General features: G+C 37.0%; 1 protein-coding gene across 4 annotated transcripts in view; it reads right to left on the bottom strand.

Annotated features, from left to right (window-relative positions):
• Positions 1-558: 558 nt before the first annotated feature.
• Positions 559-23,586, bottom strand: part of LOC129574023 (zwei Ig domain protein zig-8) — a 135,373-nt gene continuing 112,345 nt past the window's right edge. For 3 of the 4 annotated variants that reach the window (XM_055455302.1, XM_055455303.1, XM_055455301.1), the window contains 4 exons: positions 8,453-8,572; positions 7,659-7,761; positions 7,342-7,439; positions 559-4,103 (listed from right to left, as the gene is read on the bottom strand). In XM_055455302.1, the coding sequence (XP_055311277.1) occupies positions 3,847-4,103; positions 7,342-7,439; positions 7,659-7,761; positions 8,453-8,572 (578 nt within the window). In that variant the 3' untranslated portion in view covers positions 559-3,846. The remainder of the gene's footprint in view (positions 4,104-7,341; positions 7,440-7,658; positions 7,762-8,452; positions 8,573-23,586) is intronic. The other variant, XM_055455304.1, reaches the window with a different exon arrangement.

Here is a 23,586-nt window from a genome sequence, read left to right as displayed (position 1 = left end):
GAAGCAACACAACGAGTGTTTGTCCTCTTTTGTTCTCCTCGTTGTTCGTTCTCCTTTATGATTTTGTTTTATTGTTAACTATCATAATAGAAATAAAGGAGGGGGAAAATAGTCGTCATTATTGTCGAAATATAAAGTGAAATGAAAAACATTTCAACAGGCATTTTTCACCCTCTTAGCCTCGGGATGAAGAAAACTCGGCTGGTTTTTTTTTTCGTTGTTCTTGTCTTCGTTGTGAAACCGTATTTATTTATTTTTTTGCATGCGTCTCAGCTTCTGAATATGATCCGTATGCCGAGCTGTGTGTGTGTGGTTCAGAGATGTGAAATTAAGTGAGTCAAGCATTGCGCATCGACGTAGCACTGTGCCTGGAGAGATACACAAATGAATAACGCCAAACTAAGTCTTCTCTCTCTCTCAACGCATTCATGCATTGATGGTGGAATGAAATAATAAACGGACAGAACCGCATATAATTTCTGATTGTGTGTCATCGTCCAACGTTTCGCATTTGTTAAGTACTAAAAATGCAGGGAATTTGTCAAAAGAAAACCAGCATGAAATGGATTTGTTTTTATTTGTTTGTCTTATTAAAACTGCACATACATAAAATTGCGCACAGAAAAAGAAAACATTTCTATGTCCTATATTCTATAATAACTGAGAGAGTATGACTTGAAGTTCAACGTTTATGCCATTCCATAATGTTAATGTTGATTTGGTCTGTTTTTATTGAATTTTTTTCTTCTTATTCTTCTTCTTCTTCTTTATGCATCTCTTTTTTGCGTTTGCATCATTTAGGTTTCTAATTTTTTTAAATCATATTTGATTTGCATGGGAGATGTTGAGGTGAAATTTGATTACATTCTAGGTGGATGTTGTATATTTCTTGTCGATTCATCTTTTATGTCATAGATCTTATTCATCTTTCTCAGAGAAAAAAAAAACAGATATTTTCTTTAAATATCAATATTGTTGATAGTTGAAATGAACGCTACGAAATCACTTTGGTGGTTTTCACTTCGTTCGACCGAGGAAAAAAAGAGTTTTTACCAATTCTCGGGCGATACAGATCATAATAACAAATGTATTAAACTTTTTTTTTTGGAAGAGCCGTCGCCATTGTTACTGAAGGAACGTGGGATGAATAGAAGGAAACATTGATATATTTTTTTTTCAGCTAAAATGGATTATAATAATTTGTTCGCTTTCTTTGTCTCAAGATTTTGTATTCTGAGCATCGTTTGTGTTTGTTTGTCTAATATTTGTTTGCTGTTGTTCAGTATGCACTTGAGTGCAGTGAACAGTGTTGTTCTGGTTACTGCACCCCTTTTCATCCCGTTTTTTTTCTTCATCATCATCAAACTATGAATAACAAATGCTATTTATTGTTCACCTGTTTTCTCTTCTTCGTTTTTTTTCAGTTTTACAACGATAAAAGTGAGATGCTACATGCTTGATTTTATCGGTTTCTGTGAGGATGTTTTATTTTTCATTTAAATTTAATTTTGATTTTATGTTCATTTATTTTCGCTGCGCGACGGCCGCTTACATCGACTTAACAGATGATTATTTTTAAAAGTAATTTGAGTAGTACAATATGAAATAAATGGTTTTTGTTGTTGTTTTTGTTTTTGTTTTTGTTTCGTAAATCTACTACTTATACATGCATACAATTTATTTGTTATTTTTATTTAAATCCTTATGCAATTGTTATGTGCTATTATTTGTAAGTGCATATGTTTGGGTTGTAGTACATAATTCCTCTCTTATTCAAGTGTTTTCTTCTTCACCTTTTATTATTTTGCTTCGTTTATTTGATTTTAAATTTACAAATTAATTTGTTGCACTGGCCATGAGAATCTACCAATTAAATTCACGTACATATCAACTGTATTTATTTGGTATTGTCATTTCAGTTCATAGATCGTTATTATATCACACACGCCATTCCCCGAATTCTTATACTAATATAATATCTGGTTCAATGTATTTCCTATCTAACTGTTAGAGTTTTACTACATTCGGACTATTTCATTTGGAAAGCTGCACCTATCTCTGGCCGTGACATTGAAAATCTCACGGTGGATTACATGTGAAAGAGATGGGTATGTAATTCACCTTATTTCTGGGAATTTATGTAGTTTGATTTTCTCGATATATATATATACACAAACACACATATTGATTAACAAATGACCTGCCATATTTTCCAAATCCAACCGAAAACTTGATTATGCCTCAAAACCCAACCTGCAAAATGTTTGGATGAAAATTGGCCAACAGACTTATTTCTCACCCTGTCTCTTTAGACTCGAAATTTGTACCGCATTTTATGATAACCTTCTTCAACAATCAAGACCCCATTGCACTAAAGATGTTATTAGTTTGCAATTGGATGGAAAGAAAGACAGATAGATGGTGTTGCGAACGAGCTATTTTATAAACACCGTTGTGTGAATGGTTGTGTGAACATGTGATCAGGACATAATATCCAAAAACTATTTGTGGTATTTAACTATGGAAAGTGAGTTATTTGTAATGCTCAAAATCCATTCATATGTATATTCAAACTAGCAAAAGTTTGAGATTAACGCCGCCATTTAAGATATCGTAGACATGTTCATGCCATCGTTCTTTCGCACTTTGGCTGCAGCCATCCATTCAGCTTGCTACGACATAATTGGAGCATTTTACTTAACTTGAAAAGTGAAAGCCGAATAACGACACACACACACACACACATACACACCAACCAACATCGAAAAATAAGTGAAACGCTTCAATGAGTTCATCTACTACTTGGGATGAATGTTTTGTGTTAAACTGGTTTGCGATTTAGACTTACTTACACACATATGTATATACTATAATTTCCCTCTCAGCTAGTTTCCACTGTTCCTGTTATTTTCTTTCTGCTTCTTTGCAAAATAGTAAGCTGCAACTTGTTCTCGCATGTCTTGCATATTTTCAATTTATTCGCTGTTTCTCTATTCGCAAATAGTTTTCTTTCGGCAACAGACAGTGAAGAAAAACCAAACGCTCAAATCCACACTTGCAAGCCACAAAACGAAGAACCAAATCAGTTTTACCAATGTGTTATTTTCTTTCGCACATACATCAAGAAATGTTTTTGTTTACTTGTACGGTTTGAAGCTTCGCTGTGTATGTGTGTGTGTTGTTTGTTTTTTCCTGCTTTCTTCATGAGAAATACACGGTAGCACCTGGTATCGAGCGCAACAACTGAATTGTAATTTAAAGTCATGGTAGCTGCAAAATACAAGGCAAACATATTCGTTTCAATGGTTTTGTTATCAAATGAGGTGAGCCAGAAAGAATTTCCGCCAATAATACGAAACCGAAAAGAAAAGGAAGATGTGGATATGCGGCTTGTGTATGGAGAGGAAGGGGAGGGGAGTACGTACGTTGAACACAAAACGCGAAAAAGCTTACCGACGGATCAAGAAAATTGCAAGGTAAAATGTGATTTTTGTGCATATGTGTGAATGTGTGTATGTGGCAGATAATTCGAGTTTTCGAGCATGCATTTGACTGCGTGTTAAATTTTGTCTGTTGCCGTTCGTTGCTTGCTGTATTTTTTTTACGGGTTCGGATAATCTACATCGAGTGTATAACATGAACTTGAACACACAATTATCGAAAACGTTCGAGTTGAGCACAGTAGAATATGTACGTGAAAATGTGAAATTTGTGGAAATGTTTGTTGCTGTGTGATGGAGGCGAGGTACTGTGATTATATAACAGCTACCCGACTCTTGCATGGATCATCTTCATTTTGTTTTTATTCTGTTTTCTGTTTTCATTTCCCGCCGCAGTAGAATAATTTCATCTTACAACCCAAACTGATGCCGACGGCCACAACAATGTGTTAAATAAATTTTTCTGAAATCGTGCTAAAACTATCCAAATTTCGAGTAAAATGCTCGTGATGACGGCCACTGCAGCATCCATAAGATTTGTTGCAATTGCCGCCGCTCCTCCCGCTGCTATCGTCACCAGGGGCAAAACCAACGTTGGCTGCTCAACAAACTGCATATTGGCCGAGTTATGTTGCATGGCCGCTGGATGCTCCGCGAGTGAACCTAGCATTCACAAACCGAACCAAAGAAAAGAAAACACAGAAGAAAGAAAGAGAAAGAGGAAGATCAAAAACGGGCGTAAATTCAATTTCAAGTGTCATTTCATAATATAATATATATTTCAATTTATCTAAAAAGTAATAAATTGCTCTTTCATATTGCTGTCGGATTGAAATAATATTGATTTCACATGTTGTCTTTTAATTCAATCTCATTAGCCCAATGAAAATATGCAGTCGAGCGCGTCGTTGGGTTCGCAAACAATGTGCTCGAATGCATGTGTGCTTCTTCTCAAATAATAATCGAAGCTCTCAAGCGAATCCACTTCGAAAAACTTTTCGAGAGCTTTCCGAGAGTTCAACTCGAGTGAGAATTTTCTCTCATTTATTCAATATGCTTTAAATTTATTTTCCCGAACAAGCTTTTTCTAACAGCACAATTCTCTCACAAATCTACAGAGCACTGAACGATCTTAGCTTAATCGTGTTCACATTTTCACGAAATTTGTTTGCTTTTCCTGTTTGTTCATAGAACCAAATTGTTTCAATTCGAATCGTTATCATGCACCTGTACGCCGCAACTCCTGCCATTATGTGATTTATCGAATCAAACCAAAAAACAAGACCGCAAAGCGTCACTTCGCTCCACTCTGCGTTCATGAGATTTTAGTTACTTAATCTATTTTGTTGTTTCACAACAAACTATTTTTTGGCGCACATCATGAAATGTATTTCATCAAAGTAACTTTGGAGTAATATATTTATTTTCAACAAAGTATAGAAAAGAGATTCTCAGTTATTTCAAAAATGAATTACAATGATCTTGGTTTTAATTATTTTTTGAAATACACTCTGGTTTGAATTGAATAAATAATATGAGCATAGAATCTAAAATCACTTTAATTCTGTTCAAGACTCAGAAAAATACTATACGAAAAATTAATGTAATTTTTAAACAACATTTGATAATAAAAATTTGATTGGCGCTTTGAAATATTATGCACTTATTTGTCGTTAGTACCACTGTTTTATATTAAATAAAAAATATGAGCATAAAATTCAAATTCAGCATAATTTGTTTCATCACTCAAAAAGTATTAAGAAAGAAAAGCAGATTAGTAGCTCTACATTTCATGTAGTGCTAAAAAGAGGGAGAAACTCCCGTTAACCCTTTGACGACCAATGGGACACATATGTCCAATTTTGTTTTTCATCTGTAATAACTACATTTTTTAACCAATTTTAGTAAAATTGGTTTCGTTTGAAAGAGAATTAATGTAGCTATCAGAAAATACCATAATATTGGATATTTATTGTAAACGCAATTGGATAGAACACTCTAAAGTCAAAGAATCTTAACTTTTTTTTTCAACTTTCGCCAAATGCTATATAATTTTAACGGTGGAACTTTTAAAGCTGAAAATTTGGAATAATGTGCGAAATGTCCATTACTTTCCAAAAATCAACGACTTTATTTAGAAAAAACGTTTTTTCCACTTTTTATTGCGTTTGGCGCGATGGGACATATGTGTCCCATTGGTTGGTAAAGGTAAATAAATACCCCGTATTTCCCTGTATTTTGGCCATTATTCGCGAATTTTCAAACACAAACATTTACAAAAATATCATTAAATTTGTGATTAAATGGGCACAACAAAGCACAATTCAAACCATTTTCGGTTCAAAACAATTCTGAATATTTTAAAAACGAAAAAGATTTTACGCGTAGTTCTTATGGGAGACATATTTTTTTCCATATAAAGGTAATTACCGTTACCGACCAATGGGACATATATGTCCCATCATTTTTTTTCATATTTCTAGTTAAAAAAATTAATTTTTGATAACATTTTTATTGGGTCAATTCGAAAGTTTCCGCCGCTGACATTTAAATGTCGCCACTTGTAACTGAGCGTAGCTTGACAAGTGAATCCAATTGCATTTCGTAGATGTGACATTTAGCAATCTAACTCAGAGCAGAAAGATTCATTTTTCGTTCTGCGTCATTGTTTTTGAATCGATTGAAAATGGATCGTGATAAGGTGTTTTTTCGAGGGGCCCTTCTTTTCTTATTTGATTCGAAGAAAACTGCCGCTGAAGCTCATCGAATGCTGTCAGATACTTATGGCGAGCAAGCTCCATCGGAACGAAGCTGCAGAGAATGGTTTCATCGATTCAAAAGTGGTGATTTTGACTTGAAAGACAAAGAACGTTCAGGTCGGCCAGAAGCGATTGAAGATGTCGATTTGCAAGCATTATTGGATGAAGACCCAACCCAAACGCAAAAAGAACTTGCATTGCAGTTAAACGTCGGCCAAACAACCATTTTCAGACATTTGCATGCCATGGGAAAGATTCGGAAGCTGGGAAAATGGGTTCCACATCAACTGTCTGAAGAGCAACTTCAAGCACGAATCGCAATATGCACAAAACATCTTGCAGAGCACAAAAGAAACAGTTTTTTGTATCGGATTGTTACCGGCGATGAAAAGTGGGTTCATTACGAAAACCCCAAGCGTAAAGTAGCGTATGTTGATCCCGGCCAACCGGCGCCATCCCAGCCAAAACGAGATATTCATTGCGATAAGGTTATGCTGTGCATCTGGTGGGATATGAAAGGAGTCGTGTATTATGAGCTGCTAAAACCAGATCAAACGATTAATAAGGAACGCTATCGACGCCAATTGAATGATTTGGCTCATGCATTGGATGAAAAGCGGCCATTAATAGCCCGAAAACACCACAAAGTTTTGTTCCACGATGACAATGCGAGGCCACATCGTGCAAAAATCGTCAAACAAAAGATAGAGCAGCTCGATTGGGATCGGCTTGATCAGCCCGCGTACTCTCCAGACCTTGCTCCTTCTGACTACTACTTGTTCCGTTCGATGCAAATGGCCCTGTCCGAAGTACGCTTTCAAAATGAAGAATAAGTACGAAAATGGATAGATGACTGGATAGCTTCAAAAGATGAAGACTTCTTCACACGAGGAATCCACAAGCTGCCAGAAAGATGGCGGGAAGTCATAGCTAACGATGGCGAATATATTGGTTAATGTACATTTTCAATTTATTTTGCAATAAATGTATTTTTAGACAAAAAAAACGGCGGAAACTTTGTTGACCCAATATTATGACCCAATATTATGGTTTTTGGTAATTGGTCGCTGAGCACGAATCTGCAATCAGAATTGCAAAATTCCCATCCGTTCAATCTTGGTCGTCAAAGGGTTAATACTTACCAGAGATAACATGAGCATAAACACTAGCTGCTTGTGCAATGGTTGAAACGCATGTGTAGTTGCCGGTGTCGTTTGGAACAGCTTGACGAATTTTCAGCCTGTGACGGAAAATCCCAACCGATGAATCCATCCCCGAAAAACGAAATGCACAAAATGGGAAAGTCGCAAATAACATTATTTTGAAAGCACCACAAACAATTAAATACTGAGTTCATTCACAGAGTGCAAGTGAATTGCTTCTGTTTGAAGAGTAACTAACGATTTTTGGTGTAAACGAGTGAGAACGCTTTAATAGGGATGAGAAAAACGTTATTTACCTTGAGATCAATCCATCGGCCCAGTCAGTGTCGACTGATATTCGCTGTACATTTTCCGAATAAATGTCATTTTCTTGCGTGATTAAATCTATGATTGCATTGCCTGTAAATGATTCGAATAGGAAAATTAATTGGTACAATTGTTACCGATGTGTATCAGGCTGCGAATATAGACAATAAATACGAGAACACTATGCTGTTGACCCCGCTTTGAAGATTTGATTCGTAAGTCATAAGTAAACATCTGTTTTCAATTTTGTTTTGGTTTTATTGTCATGTAACTCGAAACTACATTGTTTGCTAGGGGCCTCACGACAATTTCCATATTTAAAATATGAACAAATAATATGAATTTGTTTATGTTTCAACATATTAAACAGATATGTATGCATAATTTCAATTTTGCTCAATTTTGTTCAATAAACCGACTGTCAGCAGAACCATGTCCAATCTGTTGACGTCATTATCGCTTCGAAAATTCTGGAAGTGGGTTTTGGTGGATCCTCAGGATTGTTCAAAACCGCTCCTGGTTCTGGAAGTGGATCCTCAGGATGGACCAGGGCATTGTCAAACCTAGTCTGATCCATCCTGAAGATCCACCAAAACCCACTTCCAGAACATATTGTTCAAGGTGAATATGAACAATAACAACGCATTCGGGAAATAATACAAAATATTTGAAATCTAGCGTGAATTTTACATGATTTAAATAATACAAATAGATTTTGCTAAATAAAATTTGGCATGAATCCCCTAGATTGTTTGTACTATATTCACATATGTCTATACTATACCTTTGTACCAGAACACGGTTCCCAGTTCATGTGGACCCTTTGATATTTTGCACGTTAAATTTATATCACTGCCCGTTTTCACGTACAAATCGGCCGTTCCCAATACCACCGCTTTCAATTCTGTAAATTGAATAATGAAAATGGAATACAGTTCACCCACCTCCAGCAACCCAATCACACCAAATAAATAGACTGAAACAAGAAAAAATATTCGAGCAACGAATTGCAAACAAAACACGTTGAGTGAGTGAAAGAGTTGAAAAAAAAATCAAGTATGTAAAAATGCGAGTCGATGCCATTATTTCATGCTTTAAATTGGCATTGCTTTTAAGTCGATCGTTGGCAATGACAGCCATTTTTCCTGTTTCATGTGTTTTAAGTAAATAAAGTTGGCAAGTTTATACAGCGCCGAGACTATCGTTACGTTAAATTTTCTATGCACGTTCAATTAAACTAATAACCGTTGGGAGTTGTGTTTGACTTTACTCAGAACTTTCTAATGGTGATATAAGCAAAATTTACCTGGAAAATTGACATTGGAAATGAAAATATATCGTAAAATATTTTATTAAATCTGCAGTTTTCACGAGGAATACTTGGATTTTGATTCAATGCATTAAAATTTTAATGCATCTCTGTTGAATGCACATGCATGTCTGCAAATATGAATATCAACTGTAGCAATTGTTCAGGAGAATTCTTGAACAAAAATGAACGAACAATCATGACTTAACCACAATCGAAAATAATTCAAAGCTTACAATCAAAATATACAGTCTCAATTGTTAATGGAAAAATATTCAAATTCTATTATGATGAAATTCTCACCAAATGCCAAAAGATTTGGAAAATTCGATATATTTCGATTGAATCACAAATGAAATGGATTCGATTTTTGTTGATATAATTCATTGCAAATAAACATACACGCATTGTAATTATTCTAAACAATCAAATCCATTTTACCTGAAACCAATCACATATACAACAATTTTCCATCGATTTTACATTTTCGAATAATAAGTTTCATCACCCGAACAATAACTCAAAATGCGAAATGTTTGCACGCGAAAATGCGAAAACTTAACAATCAATTCACCGTGTTGAATTGCGTCGACAATGGAGTTCAATCAACTACAATACTCCCGGGTATAATCTAATATCCATTTTAATTATTGCACTTTTGCATCGAACCGAAAAAACAGCATCACCATGAATTGAAGTGAACTTTTCCCATTAATCTATTAATATTTCGAATTGAAAAGTTTGCATCGTGTGCGAAAATGAAATCAAACCGCATCAAATCCCATTGAAAAAGTTCAAAACAGGAAAGTGAGTGGGAGAAAGAGAGAGGGAGAGGTCTCTCTCTGTGTTTGTGTTTAAATGAGTGGGGGAAAAATGGCGCAAACAGCCACTTTCCAGAGAGAAACTATTTTGATGTTCATGCTGGTTGCAAGTGGAATGAAGAAAGCGTGAGCTAAAATCGAGTTTCAACGTTTATTAACAATTTTTGCCCGCTTTTGCATCAGCCATTATGTGCCCTGCCAGGGGTTTTCCCTAACGACGAAAATAATCAGATGTTCATATTTTGGCGTTTTGACTTATCGAAATTTCTATCGAAAATAAAATGCGATATGAATTATCGTTTGCCATCACATAATGTTGTTGAAAAGAAAGAAAGAGAGAAAATCAGCGTTGCCAAGTTCATTGAGAAAAAGCACACTCAATGAATTCAGTCTTTTTGACACGGCTCAAATGAAAAATTTGACAAACAAAGGTTTGTCACAATACAATGCGTAATAATAATTGGATAAAATGTGATTTAACCTTCATTTAAGCAATTTAAATGGTCGAATATTAAAATGGACGCGAGCAAATTCTTTTGTAGAACGAAAATTATATTCCATTGGTTGATTTTGCACAATACACAAATACCTATGAGCGCTGTTCGACGTGTCATTTCCACCGTCGTCGTCATCGTCAATATGTATGCTATTAATGTGTATCCATTTGATGATATTGAATCGATGAAATTTAATGGAATCGCACCCAAAAACATGTGTAAAGTGTGTAAATTTGAACTTTAGCACACAATCGACGGTATTTTCACGACACAATCCCGTGGTGTTGGAGACGAATAAACAAGTAAAATGTTGTCACAGCACATTTAATACAGTTTTATTTAAATTGTGCACATGCTTCAAATTCACATTCACATTGAAAACTGGTGCCGTTGGTGGTGATGCCGTTGTGGTTGCTGTCATGCAAACGGGCGGAAATGAAGAAGCAGAGAGAGAGAGAGAGAGAGAGAGAGAGAGAGAGCCAGAGATTGTGTTAAGTGTGAATTGGTAGGTAGACGACAAGAAGAGAACGCACACAATACAAAGGCGAAAAGCTTTTAATCTCGAACAAAACGAGACCAGAATTGAGTCAACAAACACAGAGAAACAGTTCAGCAATGCCAGAGATAGAGATGAAGAGAGAGAGAGATAGAGTGCTCGAGTAAAATAATTATTTTCCATTTTACACACTTCACAAAATGTGAAATGTTCGTGATTTTTGCAATGTGGTTTCGGCTCAAAATGATATCGTATGTTGTGTGTGTGTGTATTTGTTGTTTTACGAATAAATGATCTTATGATTTGTCCAAAAGAAGGAGAAATAAACAATAACAACAGCAGGCAATGGTACTATTGTTGAGTAGACGTGTTCACTTGCCATTTTGCACACGCACAAAGCCTATTCGTATACATTCAGTGCCGTCATTCGCCGGTCTCATCATTTCGTTGGCGAAAGCAAACACATTTGAATTAATTCATTTTGTCGTTGTTTTTGTTACCATTTGCCGGTTTCGGGATATTTTCTTAAAGCCCCAGTTTTTCATCATACACGTATATATATACATAGATTTAGACATAAACGTGAGGTGGTGTGTCCATGGAATGTATGAAAATGGATTTGTGTTGAGCATTTGGCTCAAGTGCTACTACGTAGCATACGCATTTTATTGTCATTTTCAACATCAATATGGTAATACAAGGAGGACATGAAAGCGGTGAAAAAAGAAACCATGACGCTTTAATCTTACTTTTATTATTCCAAACTTTGAGAAATTTTGAGCAATTCGGTTTTGCGTAAATTTATCGAGCATGAACACGACGCCACATTTGGATTTAACGGGATAATGCGGCAATGAATGAAAAACATTTTTCCGTTCATCGATGGATGGAACGGAACACATTTTCGAATTGAAGAATGACGGCAGTGCCATATGCACATATATCCAAGATGGAGGGAGATGGGTATTAACTGCAAGCAAACTACAAAAGTAGATATATATTCTGTCGCGTCGACCTTACACACGTTTCCTCAGCGTACACGTGATAAGTGAAAACGTCGAAAATGTGTGCACGTCTTAAATGTTTGGCTTTCATTCTTGTTGCGTAAAAAAAAACAATGGCAAGAGCACCCATCTCAAGAGGCTCTCTGGTGAAATTCCTACTTTCTGGCTTAACTGCAGATATTTGTATTTATTTACTTTTTGCGTAGAACCGTGCTTGTGTTGGTACCGATGCATTGAGCTCAGTTGCTGTTGATGGTGGCGGTGATAGTGGTGATGGTAAGTGAAAGTAAGAGTATAAGGTATCAACTGCTTTTTACGCACAGTAAATGGGTTTTGAAATTTCAATAAACATTTCTACCTACAAACCGCTTGAGCGCGTTTGTGTGTTCTTATTTTTCAGTTTGTTCGCTTTCGGCTGTTATTGTCCTTAGCCGTTGTTACAAAATGATACATATTGTCTTAATTTGGTATGTTCACGCACAACAGACACATTATCATTGAATCCATTGCTCATCATGATGTTGATGATGATGATGGGCTATGCGCACCAGCTGATTATTTCATACGTTATTTAACTTCAATTTTTTTTTTCACACGCAACACCGCACCACGCTCTGTTTACTCTTGCTGTTCCTTCACTCTCAACTCTTATTCAATTTTTTTTTCGGTTTTTCCATTCCAAAGTTATCATCAGAGAGCGAATGCTCATAAAATTCGGTATTACATATAGTTGTTTTCTTTTTATTTGCTACAAAATCGTTGAGTTGCGTCGTTTATTTTTTGGTTTGTGTCTACTCGCGTTTCAATTGTTCGGGGAATCACGTAAACCAAAAAAACTCCCATATATATTCGCAAAATGGCTTATAAAAAGTGTTCTTGGCCCAGCCAAAAAGAAATAGCCACGTTTTTGAATAGATTCAATGGAATTCCATTGAAGCACTTGACGTTTTTAGCGATGAAAGCACGTCATTTTTCGCATGCCAATAGAACATTAAGCGCTTTAATGAACCCAGCATTGTTTTTATCCAACGTTTCGTACAAATTTCTCATGCTTTATTTTTCTTTTCAATATTTGGATTATTATAGGTGAATTGGATTCAGTTTGACTTAAGCACACTTCAATAACCAACAGATCAAAGAATCGCATCATTTTCGGTGTCATATGGATACCTAGTAAAGTTTGTATGGAATCGATGCTCGGTGTTGTATAAATTTGATCGCGTTCATTGATGAACAGCTTGCCATTCGTCCTCGTACCGACATATTTGTGTTGCGTATCTATGTGCGTCCCCCTCTCACTCTCTCACCCTTTATGAGTGAATGGAGCTCTTCCGCGAACTCGTTAAAAAAAATCAAAGAAATTTTTTTTTACTTTGTGCAAATGTTTGATTTGCTTTTTTAAAAAAAAGCTCTGCAATTTTCAGGCATCTCATTTAATTTTTATATGATGAAAATGTATGGCTTGGATGATCAGTTTTTACAAATGCAACCGTACAACCCCATCCTCATCCCGTTGGATCCGTTGCAAATAAATAAAATACATTATAAAACCATCGTTTATGCAGAGAAAATGCTCCATGTGGCAGTTGTTCTCCCCAACTGTACGATTACCAGTGTAGTCACATAGTATGTGTCATTGTTTCGCTCACGAAAAAGTCAATCGATTGGCGAGAGTTGAGTTATGAGTCAAACAGTGCGACATCATCGAACCCATAAATTGTTCACCAAAATGAAAAATTTGCAGTTGACTCTATTTTATGAACAACGACCACCTGAATTATTGTCGCATCTATATATATATGTGTATGTTTGATAAACGAAACCGAAATTCTATTGCTCGAGAGCAAGCGGCGTCTTTCGCACAATTTTTTCCCTACATTTTGTGCGCTGAATGCGTTTCCTTTTGCTCTCTATTCCTCTTAATCGGATGTATAAGTGTGTTTGTATGCTTTGTTCTGTTTTTGCTCGTCGTGTGCTTAACGTTAGCGTTTGCTTTCACAGAGTGCTGTCTTCTCAATTTCCATTGAATAACTGTGTCGGTACATGGCCATGGTTATTTTTGTTCTTTTTCGTCATTTCTCGAGCGCGTTTGCCAATGCAATATTTTATTTTGCTATATAGCGATGGCTCTGGCTTCGTTTAAAATTCGAGCCAAAGCAATCGCAATAAATAAAAATTTATTAGTTATTGTCGTCCGAAAAGCAGGAAAAAAATTATTTTTGATTTTCATCATTCGATGTTTTTTATCACGTGCGCCCTGTTCCCGGTTCTGCTTTGAGCTGACTAAAGAAGATTTGCCATGGAGTTGGTTGCTGTTGTTAGTATTGCAACGCCAGTTTATGTGGCGCTGTGAAACAGTTCAACTATTTTCTGTGTCTCGACCTTCCTGCCTCTTTCTCTCTCTTTCCCTCTCTCTCTCTCTCTCTCTCTCTCTCTCTCTCTCTCTCTCTCTCTACTTTTTTATTTCACTCTCGTTCATCTCTCAATTCAGTGCAATGTTCACATAGTGCTGTTTTTCAGAGTGTTCGCTTTTGTTGCGATTTCGATTTTTAACTTATTGCCCTTTTCCGTGATTGTGTTTTTATGCTTGTCCTTTAACGGCTTGTACTGTGTTTCACTCCACCGCTATCTCTCTCTCTCTCTCTCTCTCTCTCTCTCTCTCTCTCTCTCTCTCTCAGCTTTAGTGTACCGCGGCAAACGAAAAGAGTGAGTGGTGGAATCGGAAAAGCAATCGCCAAGTTGAGATTTGAAATCGGTTCACTACGTGTAATGGTGTAATAATGCTGGTTTTCATGTTTGGTTGCGACAGTCTCATTTTTTCCCCTCTCTCCTCTTCTCTGTCTCTTTCTCCCTTTCCCATCTGCTAGTTTTTTACAGGATTTCGAGAATCGTTCCCGAACTGAATATAAACTGATGTGATTGTGCTACTTTGGCTTCAGACCGATGGTTCATCGAATTCACATATTTTGTAAATATAAATAATAAAGTACTGCGGTTACCAGCCACTGTTGCTGTGGCCACGATATTTTGCTGCTGTTCGTTTTCGTCCTTTTTCTTGACTCTCACCGTTTGCCATGCAACAGTCTACATCTCATTCGGTCGATCCAACGTGAAGTCGAAGTGTGTTTGGGCAACGCGTCGATTTCATGTGACTTTTCACGTATACGCGACGTTATTATGATATCACTTTATTTGGTGCTGTGGATATGTTATGGCTCATTAGATGGTTGATATGTATCGCTCATATGTATAAGTGCCAACGCCAAAATAAAAGCTAAATATATTCTATGATTCCATTGGAATGAGCAGTCGATGTCGAAGGGCACATTGTTTTCATGCACTCTAAATGGTCATTTGATGTGTGTCACAGTGTTGTGCCCATCATACCAAATTTCGATAATTCCATAATCACGGCCACAATATGGCAATGAATCGTTGTCCTAGTTATTGTTGCGCTTGATTCGAAATCAAAAATTAATAATCAATACGCAGACTGCGAATGTGATGTGATGAGATGTGAGCATAAAGTTAATCGAAAATGGAAACGAGCCGTCATGTTGAACGGTAGACAATAGAAACACATGAAATATAATAGTCATTAGTCGAGCCAAAATGTCTCCGTGGTTACCATTGTATTGTGTATGGTGCATGTCTATTTATACCTTTGTTTTATCCCCGTACACCAAGACCGATCTATATTGTGATGTTTTTAAAAGACGAACAAGCTACACGAGCTGCATTAATGGCCACAACATGCCATATTTCTAACACCGAACAACACAACCACCAATAATTTAATATTCTATCAATATTTATTAAATAATCTCAGCCGCTTGTCAGATTAATTATTTAGCTAAATGAAAATGACATGATGAGATTATTAAAGAACAACATTCGAACGTTCGACATGACATGTTTCCCATTAAAAATCCCATTTTGTATGTGTGTGCGTGGTGGTGGCTCAACATAAAATGCCGTGCGCTGTGCATGCATGTAAAACATCGAAATGTGCCGATCTTTCTCCTCCTTTCTCTCTTTATAAGCCTTTCATGTGTGTGTTGGTGTATTGGGCATCGAGATCGGGCTGTGCAATGTGCATTCAAACAAGCGAGAGCAACAAACCATTCATTGGCAAAGCACACAGCATACGTTAGACTTCATGTACCATTTTCATTTTGATTTGTTCTTCGTTGTGCTATTTATCGTAGTTTGAAAAACACGCGCTCGTATTCTGATACAAAACTGGATTGGACAATATAAATCGGCACACTTAAAATGTGCGCTCATGTCGTGATTATGCGACTACAAAGTACATAGGTAAAATGAGTGTGTGTAGCCCATGTAGCTGTCGTCCAACAAACAAGATGACCGTGTACTCTGCTGCTGACATTTTCGCTGTTTGGGTCAACATTAAATGATTTGTAAGTAAAAATTAGGTGATAAAATAAATTTTTGTTAATTAACTGTGTCATAATATATAGACTGTATGAATTATTCGACACTTGGGCCCACTTTAGGCTTCATGTTCATGAAATAGCATGGTGCATGTGTGTGTGTGTGTGTGTGTATTTGTGCATGATGCGACCCCGTGTTGAATTTTGAATATCAAATTTCGGAAATGAATGGTTGTTCGTGCATGTGTGGCACGAACTCTTCTGCTTTCTTTCTCTTTGGCGATTAAATTCAAAGAGCAGCAATGGCAATTCAACGGCCATTTTTCCTGGACTTTTATGGCAATTATACTTTGCCCATTTTATACGGAATTTATTTGTTTCATTGATAACGAAAATCAGCAAAAATTGTTAAGCGACACACACATACAAGAAGAAGAAGAAGAAGAAGGAAGGCGAACGATTGCGATGACGATACGATAATTGGCTGGCAATGGGCCCAAGACGCACGCACGAAAATGCGATAATTTATATGAATAAAGACGATGATAGATTTTCCAGCACATTTTCTGGCCATTTTCCTCTTCTCGTCCTCCTCCTCCTCCTGCTTGGCTGATTTTTTACCAGTTCTCCATCTCGTTGTGTACGTGAAAGCATGGAAGAATGCTCTCGCTCTCCTTTTTGTTCATCATGGCAACAACAAAAAAAGGCGAATGAAAATATTTTTCGACGAAATTACATGCGAGAATCGTGAACCGTATTCCGTTTGCCCTTATATTCATCCAATTTAAATCTAATCCAATTGATTTACACGACCTCATGCGTGTAACGGTTTATTCATTCACTTGGTTCCATTTTACCTACGTCTCGAAAATGGAATGCCACGAAAGGTGGATGAAATGGATACAAAAGCTAAAACTAGAAAACGGTAACTCCGTGCAATACATACACATACCCGTAAACATACAAAAAAGGCGAGTGAAAATGTAATGAATGAACCAACACACGACGTAGACAGAAATGAATAGCTGCGAGCAACACTAACAGCGGATCATGAATCATATTGGTGCCTCGATGCAGATCGTTTGACCAAAATGTGATGGAGCGAAGAAAAAAAGGAAAAAAGAGCAAATACACACACAGAGACGTAGACACATGGCTGCGTGCCTTAGAGTTAAGAATGTATGAATGAACAAACAAAAAAAAACAAGAAAAACCATTCCACTAGAAACAACAGCAACGAGAAGAGCATAAATAACAGCAGAATATTGCCGAAAATGGTATACAGAATGTGCGTGCCCAAGAATGATGCAGCCAACAAGAAGAAAACACCACAAAAAACGCAAGTAACCGAAAATATTATAATTGTTCGAAAAGCAGCGGCAATGAAACCAATAAACCTTTGGCTTTGTCGTCGCATTCTTGAATATCAAATGTGCGCGGGCGAACGCGCATGGTTTGACACAATGTTTTTGTTGTGTATCTTCATCCACGCTTCATTTAGCCCCTTGGGGCTGAATTCTGAGTAGAGGACATTCTGAATAGTGTGTGCACGCGCGAGCGTTTTTTTTCTCCTCTTCTTCAATCGTTGGTCGTTGTCGTTAAAACGACCGAGAGTCGGAAGGAAAGGGAGATCAGCTTTTGAGAATTCCATCAAGTAGGAACAACAACAACAACAAATATCACATTACATTGGGCAAACGGTATTTCTTCTTGTAATTTTCGTTCACTTCATTCGACATTGTCACGAATAGAGGGGGAGAGAGGGAGCACTTGCTCTGATGTTTCGAATCCGTTCTCGTTGACAGCCAACAAAATGTGATACTTCGTCTGATGGATGTAAAATTTCGGTGTTGTTGCTGCTTTTTGCTGCATAATGTGACAAATATGTGTGTAATTTTTTGACATTTGCATACATTACGTGCCATTATAGCTCTTATACTACGTGCAACGCGTATCATTTTACAGCAACGTTGTATACTTAAGACGGGCACAGAAAAAAAAGACACACACACACACACACACTGCCTTCACATGCAGCAACGAAACCGAAACCGAAACTGAATTAGAATTTCATCTTTTCGCGAGACTTTAATATTTTTTTACATGGTTTTCTCCATCGCATACGAGTGTAGTGCAAATTACTAGCGCTCAGCCGTCGAGCACAGACGAACAGAAATGGCACGATGGGTTCTTGTTCTTGTTATCACACCATTTTCGGTAAAGCTCATATTGCATTACAATTTTTTGTTCGTACCTTTTTTTCCAGCAAATTTATTTCAAATTATGATCATTGTACGCACCATAGTGTATGTGCATAGGAAAAAGAGGAAAAAGTAGAAGGAATCGTGTTATGACGGAACAAGTGATTTGTACTTTGTTCTGCTGGCGGTCGGCCGTACCTCAGCAAAATGCAGTGTATCGACGATGCGAGCACACAATTTTCGGCTATTATTTTTATTTGTCTGGTCGTAAAAATTATTCAAGCTGCATCGTTGTTTTGTTTTCGAAGATTGCTCAATGTGTCTGGCATTCATCACGGCGGTGGTCGCATTTGGGCAAAGAGATAGGGAGAGAGAGAGAGAGAGAGAGATATGGTTCTCTTTTCGTCGAACTGAAGGAAACAAAGAATAAAAACGAAAGTATCGTTTTCGCGTGCGTCACAGTGAAATTGCTTTTGTACTTCAAATAATTTCGTGCATGATTTAATATTTCATCCTTTTTATTTTATCATTCGAACGAGAGAAAAAATTTGGATAAGAAATAACGACTGAGGGAGGTAGAGAGAAAGAGAGAGAGAGAGAGAGAGAGAGAGAGAGAGAGAGAGAGAGAGAGAAAGATATTAAGAGAAAGACCACACACAAACACAAACACGAACATTTGACAAAGGGCTTCGTCAAATATAGCAGAATCGAGTTGGCAAAGACATTTTCGCCAGATTGTTTGTGGCTCAATTTGTTATTGAAACACATTTCTTTTTGCTAAAAAAATGTATTTGATATTCTATACTTTGATGTGCTTGAATTTTTTTTTCTCTCTCTCTCTTTCTGTTGATGTCAATGATGACGATGGCAAGCACACAGTTTTCCGTTCAACTCATTATGAAGTAAATATTTGGTTGGACACTGTACAAATATTTATTAGCAAAAAGCTTCATCTATCCAAATGATTCATGTTTTCATTTGTTTATCATTTGTGGAGCGCGCTGTCTGAGCAAGCTATCCGTGCGACATCCAGTTGTAAAAACTATCGCATCGCTTGTTGTTATGGTTAAGAAAATCATTAATCATTTTTTCACTGAATTTTTCAAGTGTTTACAAATCGTTTCGGTGTCGCAGTGCCACATACACTTGTAGCTCTGGTCGCTCTATCTCCGTGTGTTTGTTTTGCTTGACGACAACCAAACAGAACGAGGAAAAAATTGCTCGGAAAATATTTTAAACATCTGTCAAATTGTAAAAAATCTAGAATCCAACAAAAAAAAGCGATTTACTTGTGTGTACATTGCTCAGTGCGTTTTTTTCTACGTTGTCTCGTTGTTGTTCTATTCACTTTTCAAGAGTTATTCGACAGACAAACCATTTGAAATTCATGTTTAATGCCTTTTTAATTGAAATGTTATACTTGTCATTGTGATTGTTTTATGTTTTTCCTCTTGTTCGTTCTCGATCTCTTCATTTAGTCAGTATCGAACTTTGGACTTGTGATCATTTCGTCAATTTGTGGAATTGAAGGAAAGACATCATACTATCATGTCACGGCAATTCTGTACCATTTCGTATGCATGCATGAATTGTGTGTGTGTGTGCGCGTGAACGCGTTCGATTTAACTATACACATACACATATTGATTGGTCAGCAGAGATAGAGCGAGAGAGAAAGAGAGAGGATGCGATACACATGTCCTCCGACATTATTTCTATGGGTGAGATTGAGAGTAGTGTATGTTTGATTGACTTTGTTACGAAAGAGAAGAGCAAGTTTCTGTCGACTTAAAAATGGTTGAAAGCGAGTATGTTCGTTTTTAGCGGGTCCTCGCGGTTTTTCACGGTTTCCGCGGAATTGATAAGAGATAACAACTTGGTGTCTTCGGCAAAGTTGTAGCACTCGAGGTCTTCTATAACATCGCTGAAGACAGTTATCTCTTATCTCTTATCAGTTCCGCGAAAAGCGCGAAAAATGATAAGAAAAAAAAAAGTTCTATATAAAATTTGCTTTTTTATGTGCGCGATTTGCGCGCAACTGATAAGAGATAAGAGATAACTTTCTTCAGCTTAGTTATAGAAGAGCTCAAGTACTACAACTTTGCCGAAGACACTATGTTGTTATCTTTTATCAGTTGCGCGAAAACCATGAAGACCGCGGAGGCTAGACGGTACTACAACATACTCTACTTTAACGCCAACAGAATCATCAGAAAACATACTCGCCTTTTCAAAAATAAAAATCGAAGAAAAAACATACTCCACTCTCAATCTCACCCATAGATTTATGCACAAGTGAAAGACATGAGCTGTCTCTCGCACATTTCGATACAAAGAGACCGAAAATTGATTTCGAAGTCCATAAATCAGAAAAACACTCGCGTCTATTACTCGTTTCGCACACAATGTGCAACGTAAAATGTGTAAATTTTGATATTGAGCAATCATGTTTGCGAGATAGGGAGAGAGAGAGAGAGTGAAATTTTGTGTATGTGGAAGAGCAATAGCTACGAGTATACGAGACACACTATTTGGTTTATGACCGTTCATAATAATGTGCATACATAGGCATACACATGAAAAAGAATCTTCGTTGCAATACATCAGCAATTAGAGCGACATGTGTTAGTGCCAAAATATATATATATATTCAATCATATCGGCCAAATAACGAACTGACCAACACTTTGAACACACTGCAGCCCATTCGGCTGCTGACTCCATCCTAACACTGCTTTTTGACATGTACTGGATTTACTGTGTCGCATACACATTTTACAGCTGTTTTCTTTTCGCTTGTCATCTCTCTTTTCGGCCCCATTCTTTCGATCTCACTCTCTTTCCCTCTTCCTCTGTCAGTGCGTGCGAGCGAACCCTGGTGCTTTGCACCATACCGATATGTGTTGCCATTCAATTATTTGTTTGTGTCTGTGCACAATGTGCATAAAATGCTTCGATGAAATGGCATTGATTACGGTATAGTATTCGGTGCTTGTTTTTACTAAAGATCAAATGGCACAACTTGGTCGACTGCACATATGGTTTGTCTGATGCGTCTAAAATTTCGGCATTCAAATCTAAGTTTATCTTTTCGTCGTCATGTCTGTTTTTTTTTCTATCTTTCTGCTTTTTTTCTTCTGACAGCCGACTCTCGTTTCGTCTTCGTGCACTCATCGTGGTTTTTTTTTCTTCTTCATCGAAATGATAATGTCTTGATTTTCGTTGGCTTTTTTGTTGCACACAGCTGGGCTCGTTTATCTTCTTTTTGCTTCTATCGTTTGACATTTGTTTGCCCGGTTTGCGTAGTAATTCAGATTCATTTCTTTTTTTGCGCCTGATGGGGGGGCCGTCTATTGTACCCCTTTTTTATCGTTTACTACCATCGAATAACTCATAGTTTAACGTAGAATGGAATATGCGTAATTTTCATCCAACAACGAAGTTCTCTGACAAACCAGTGATGGATGCACGCGTACGCCCAGGTAAACATCTTCTACGATAAACTTGGTCCACAATCAGCGACAGTTCTTATTTGATTGGTATGCTTTCGAACTGCGTCATCAAGTTCCGATTCCGAAGACGAAAAAAAATTTACAACATAAATGTATTACGAAAGTGTTTAGCTGGCGGTAATGATGGCAATGGAAAAAAGCTGCCATTCAATGGAATAACTGACGTGTAAAAAGTGAGCAAATCAATCGCACATATCACATGTGGTTCAAATCGGTTGTCAAGGCAGACCAAAAAAAATCATATATGAATTTTGCAGAATTTTTATTTTATTGCTTCAGTAAAATGGGCCACTTTCCCGTATGATTTGTTGTACCGAATCAGTTGGTAAATTCCCCGTATTTCAATCATTTGCTAAATTGACAAGGCGACAAAATTGAACCTAATGACTTGGATCTAGGTGAATACTATCGAGAGACAAGACACAAGCTATATCACTTTTGACTGTTGCTATTTATTTGACGCTACTGTTTCAACCAGGCGTATGCAATGCTGAATATTGAGTGTGAGTAAGTCGGAACGAGGTACAAAGTCCATGCAAGAGTGCAAATTTCAATTGGAAATGAATTAATTTGAATTGAATGCGGGTACTCGCAAGAGCGCGCGCACACGAAAGACCGCGAAAGAAGAAGAAGAAAAAGAGAGCCGAGGATATATGCGCACGTTGTCACTGGTGCTCATAAATCGTAATTGCGCGGATTTTTTATTCTGTATGTAGACGCGTATGAGCGCGTGCGCGTTCCAGAAATATGAAAACGCACAAAAACCGTTTGCTTGATAACAGGCACGCGTAGAATTTGCTATTCACACGGGTAATTTAGTGAACGGGTTCATTTTTCGAAGGAGATTGGCACATGCTTGTTCACAAATATCATGTTCATACATCACGCAGCTGACCGAATCAGCTGGTAAAAGCATCTTCAGAGAGAGCACCCATTATGTGCTCGCAATGAAGCAATTTTGAAAACAGTGATTGCTGATCAATTCTTATCTGCTTTCTATTTACATTTTTCGAGATTCAAAATAAAATTTAATGCAAAAAATATTATCTCTGTTAAAAAGTATTTGCTTTATTTTGTGTAAACAAATATAGTATGCAATGGAATGTTGAGAAGAAACTAAAACGTAAATGTATATAAAATGGAGTGAGCCGGTGGAAATTGCGCGGATGACAGAATCATTTTTAAAACTTAAGCGCAAATACAAATCATTCTTTGTGCAGAGCATAGAACATGATATGCAAAACAGCGGCACAATGTGTAAACCACAGAGATTTCACCCTTTTTAAGGTTAATTCGATTTTGATAACCTCTCTTTTTTGAACATCTACAGCGTATAACTGGATTTAAGTGGTTACCGGTTGAACTAGCCCATCATTTTGTGTGATACCATAGAAACACAAAACGAAACGATGTTATTCGTGGATTAAACCGAATGCGATGAGCAATTACAGTTTCTCGAACATTTCGAATCGATCCTCATTCGCCTTTTCTGCTTCAACGAATCATAATTACTTTGAAAGTATTAAGTCTATGTGTGTATACGTGCGTTTTCGTATTTCGATTAAAGCTTAAGTCATCAATGTCCAAATATAGAATCGCGGTATGATTTGCTCTCTGTTTGTGTGAAATATTCATAAAATTGATTGATAGATAACGGTTCAAATTGAAAATAACCGTTGATTGG

The sequence above is a fragment of the Sitodiplosis mosellana genome, unplaced genomic scaffold (genome assembly GCF_009176505.1).
Source record: "Sitodiplosis mosellana isolate CC-2019 unplaced genomic scaffold, AAFC_SMos_1.0 Smas_scaffold_6150, whole genome shotgun sequence".
In the NCBI taxonomy this organism is placed as follows: Eukaryota; Metazoa; Arthropoda; class Insecta; order Diptera; family Cecidomyiidae; genus Sitodiplosis; species Sitodiplosis mosellana.
Note: the sequence above shows the minus strand (reverse complement) of the source record. Positions and strands in the feature narration are given on the sequence as shown.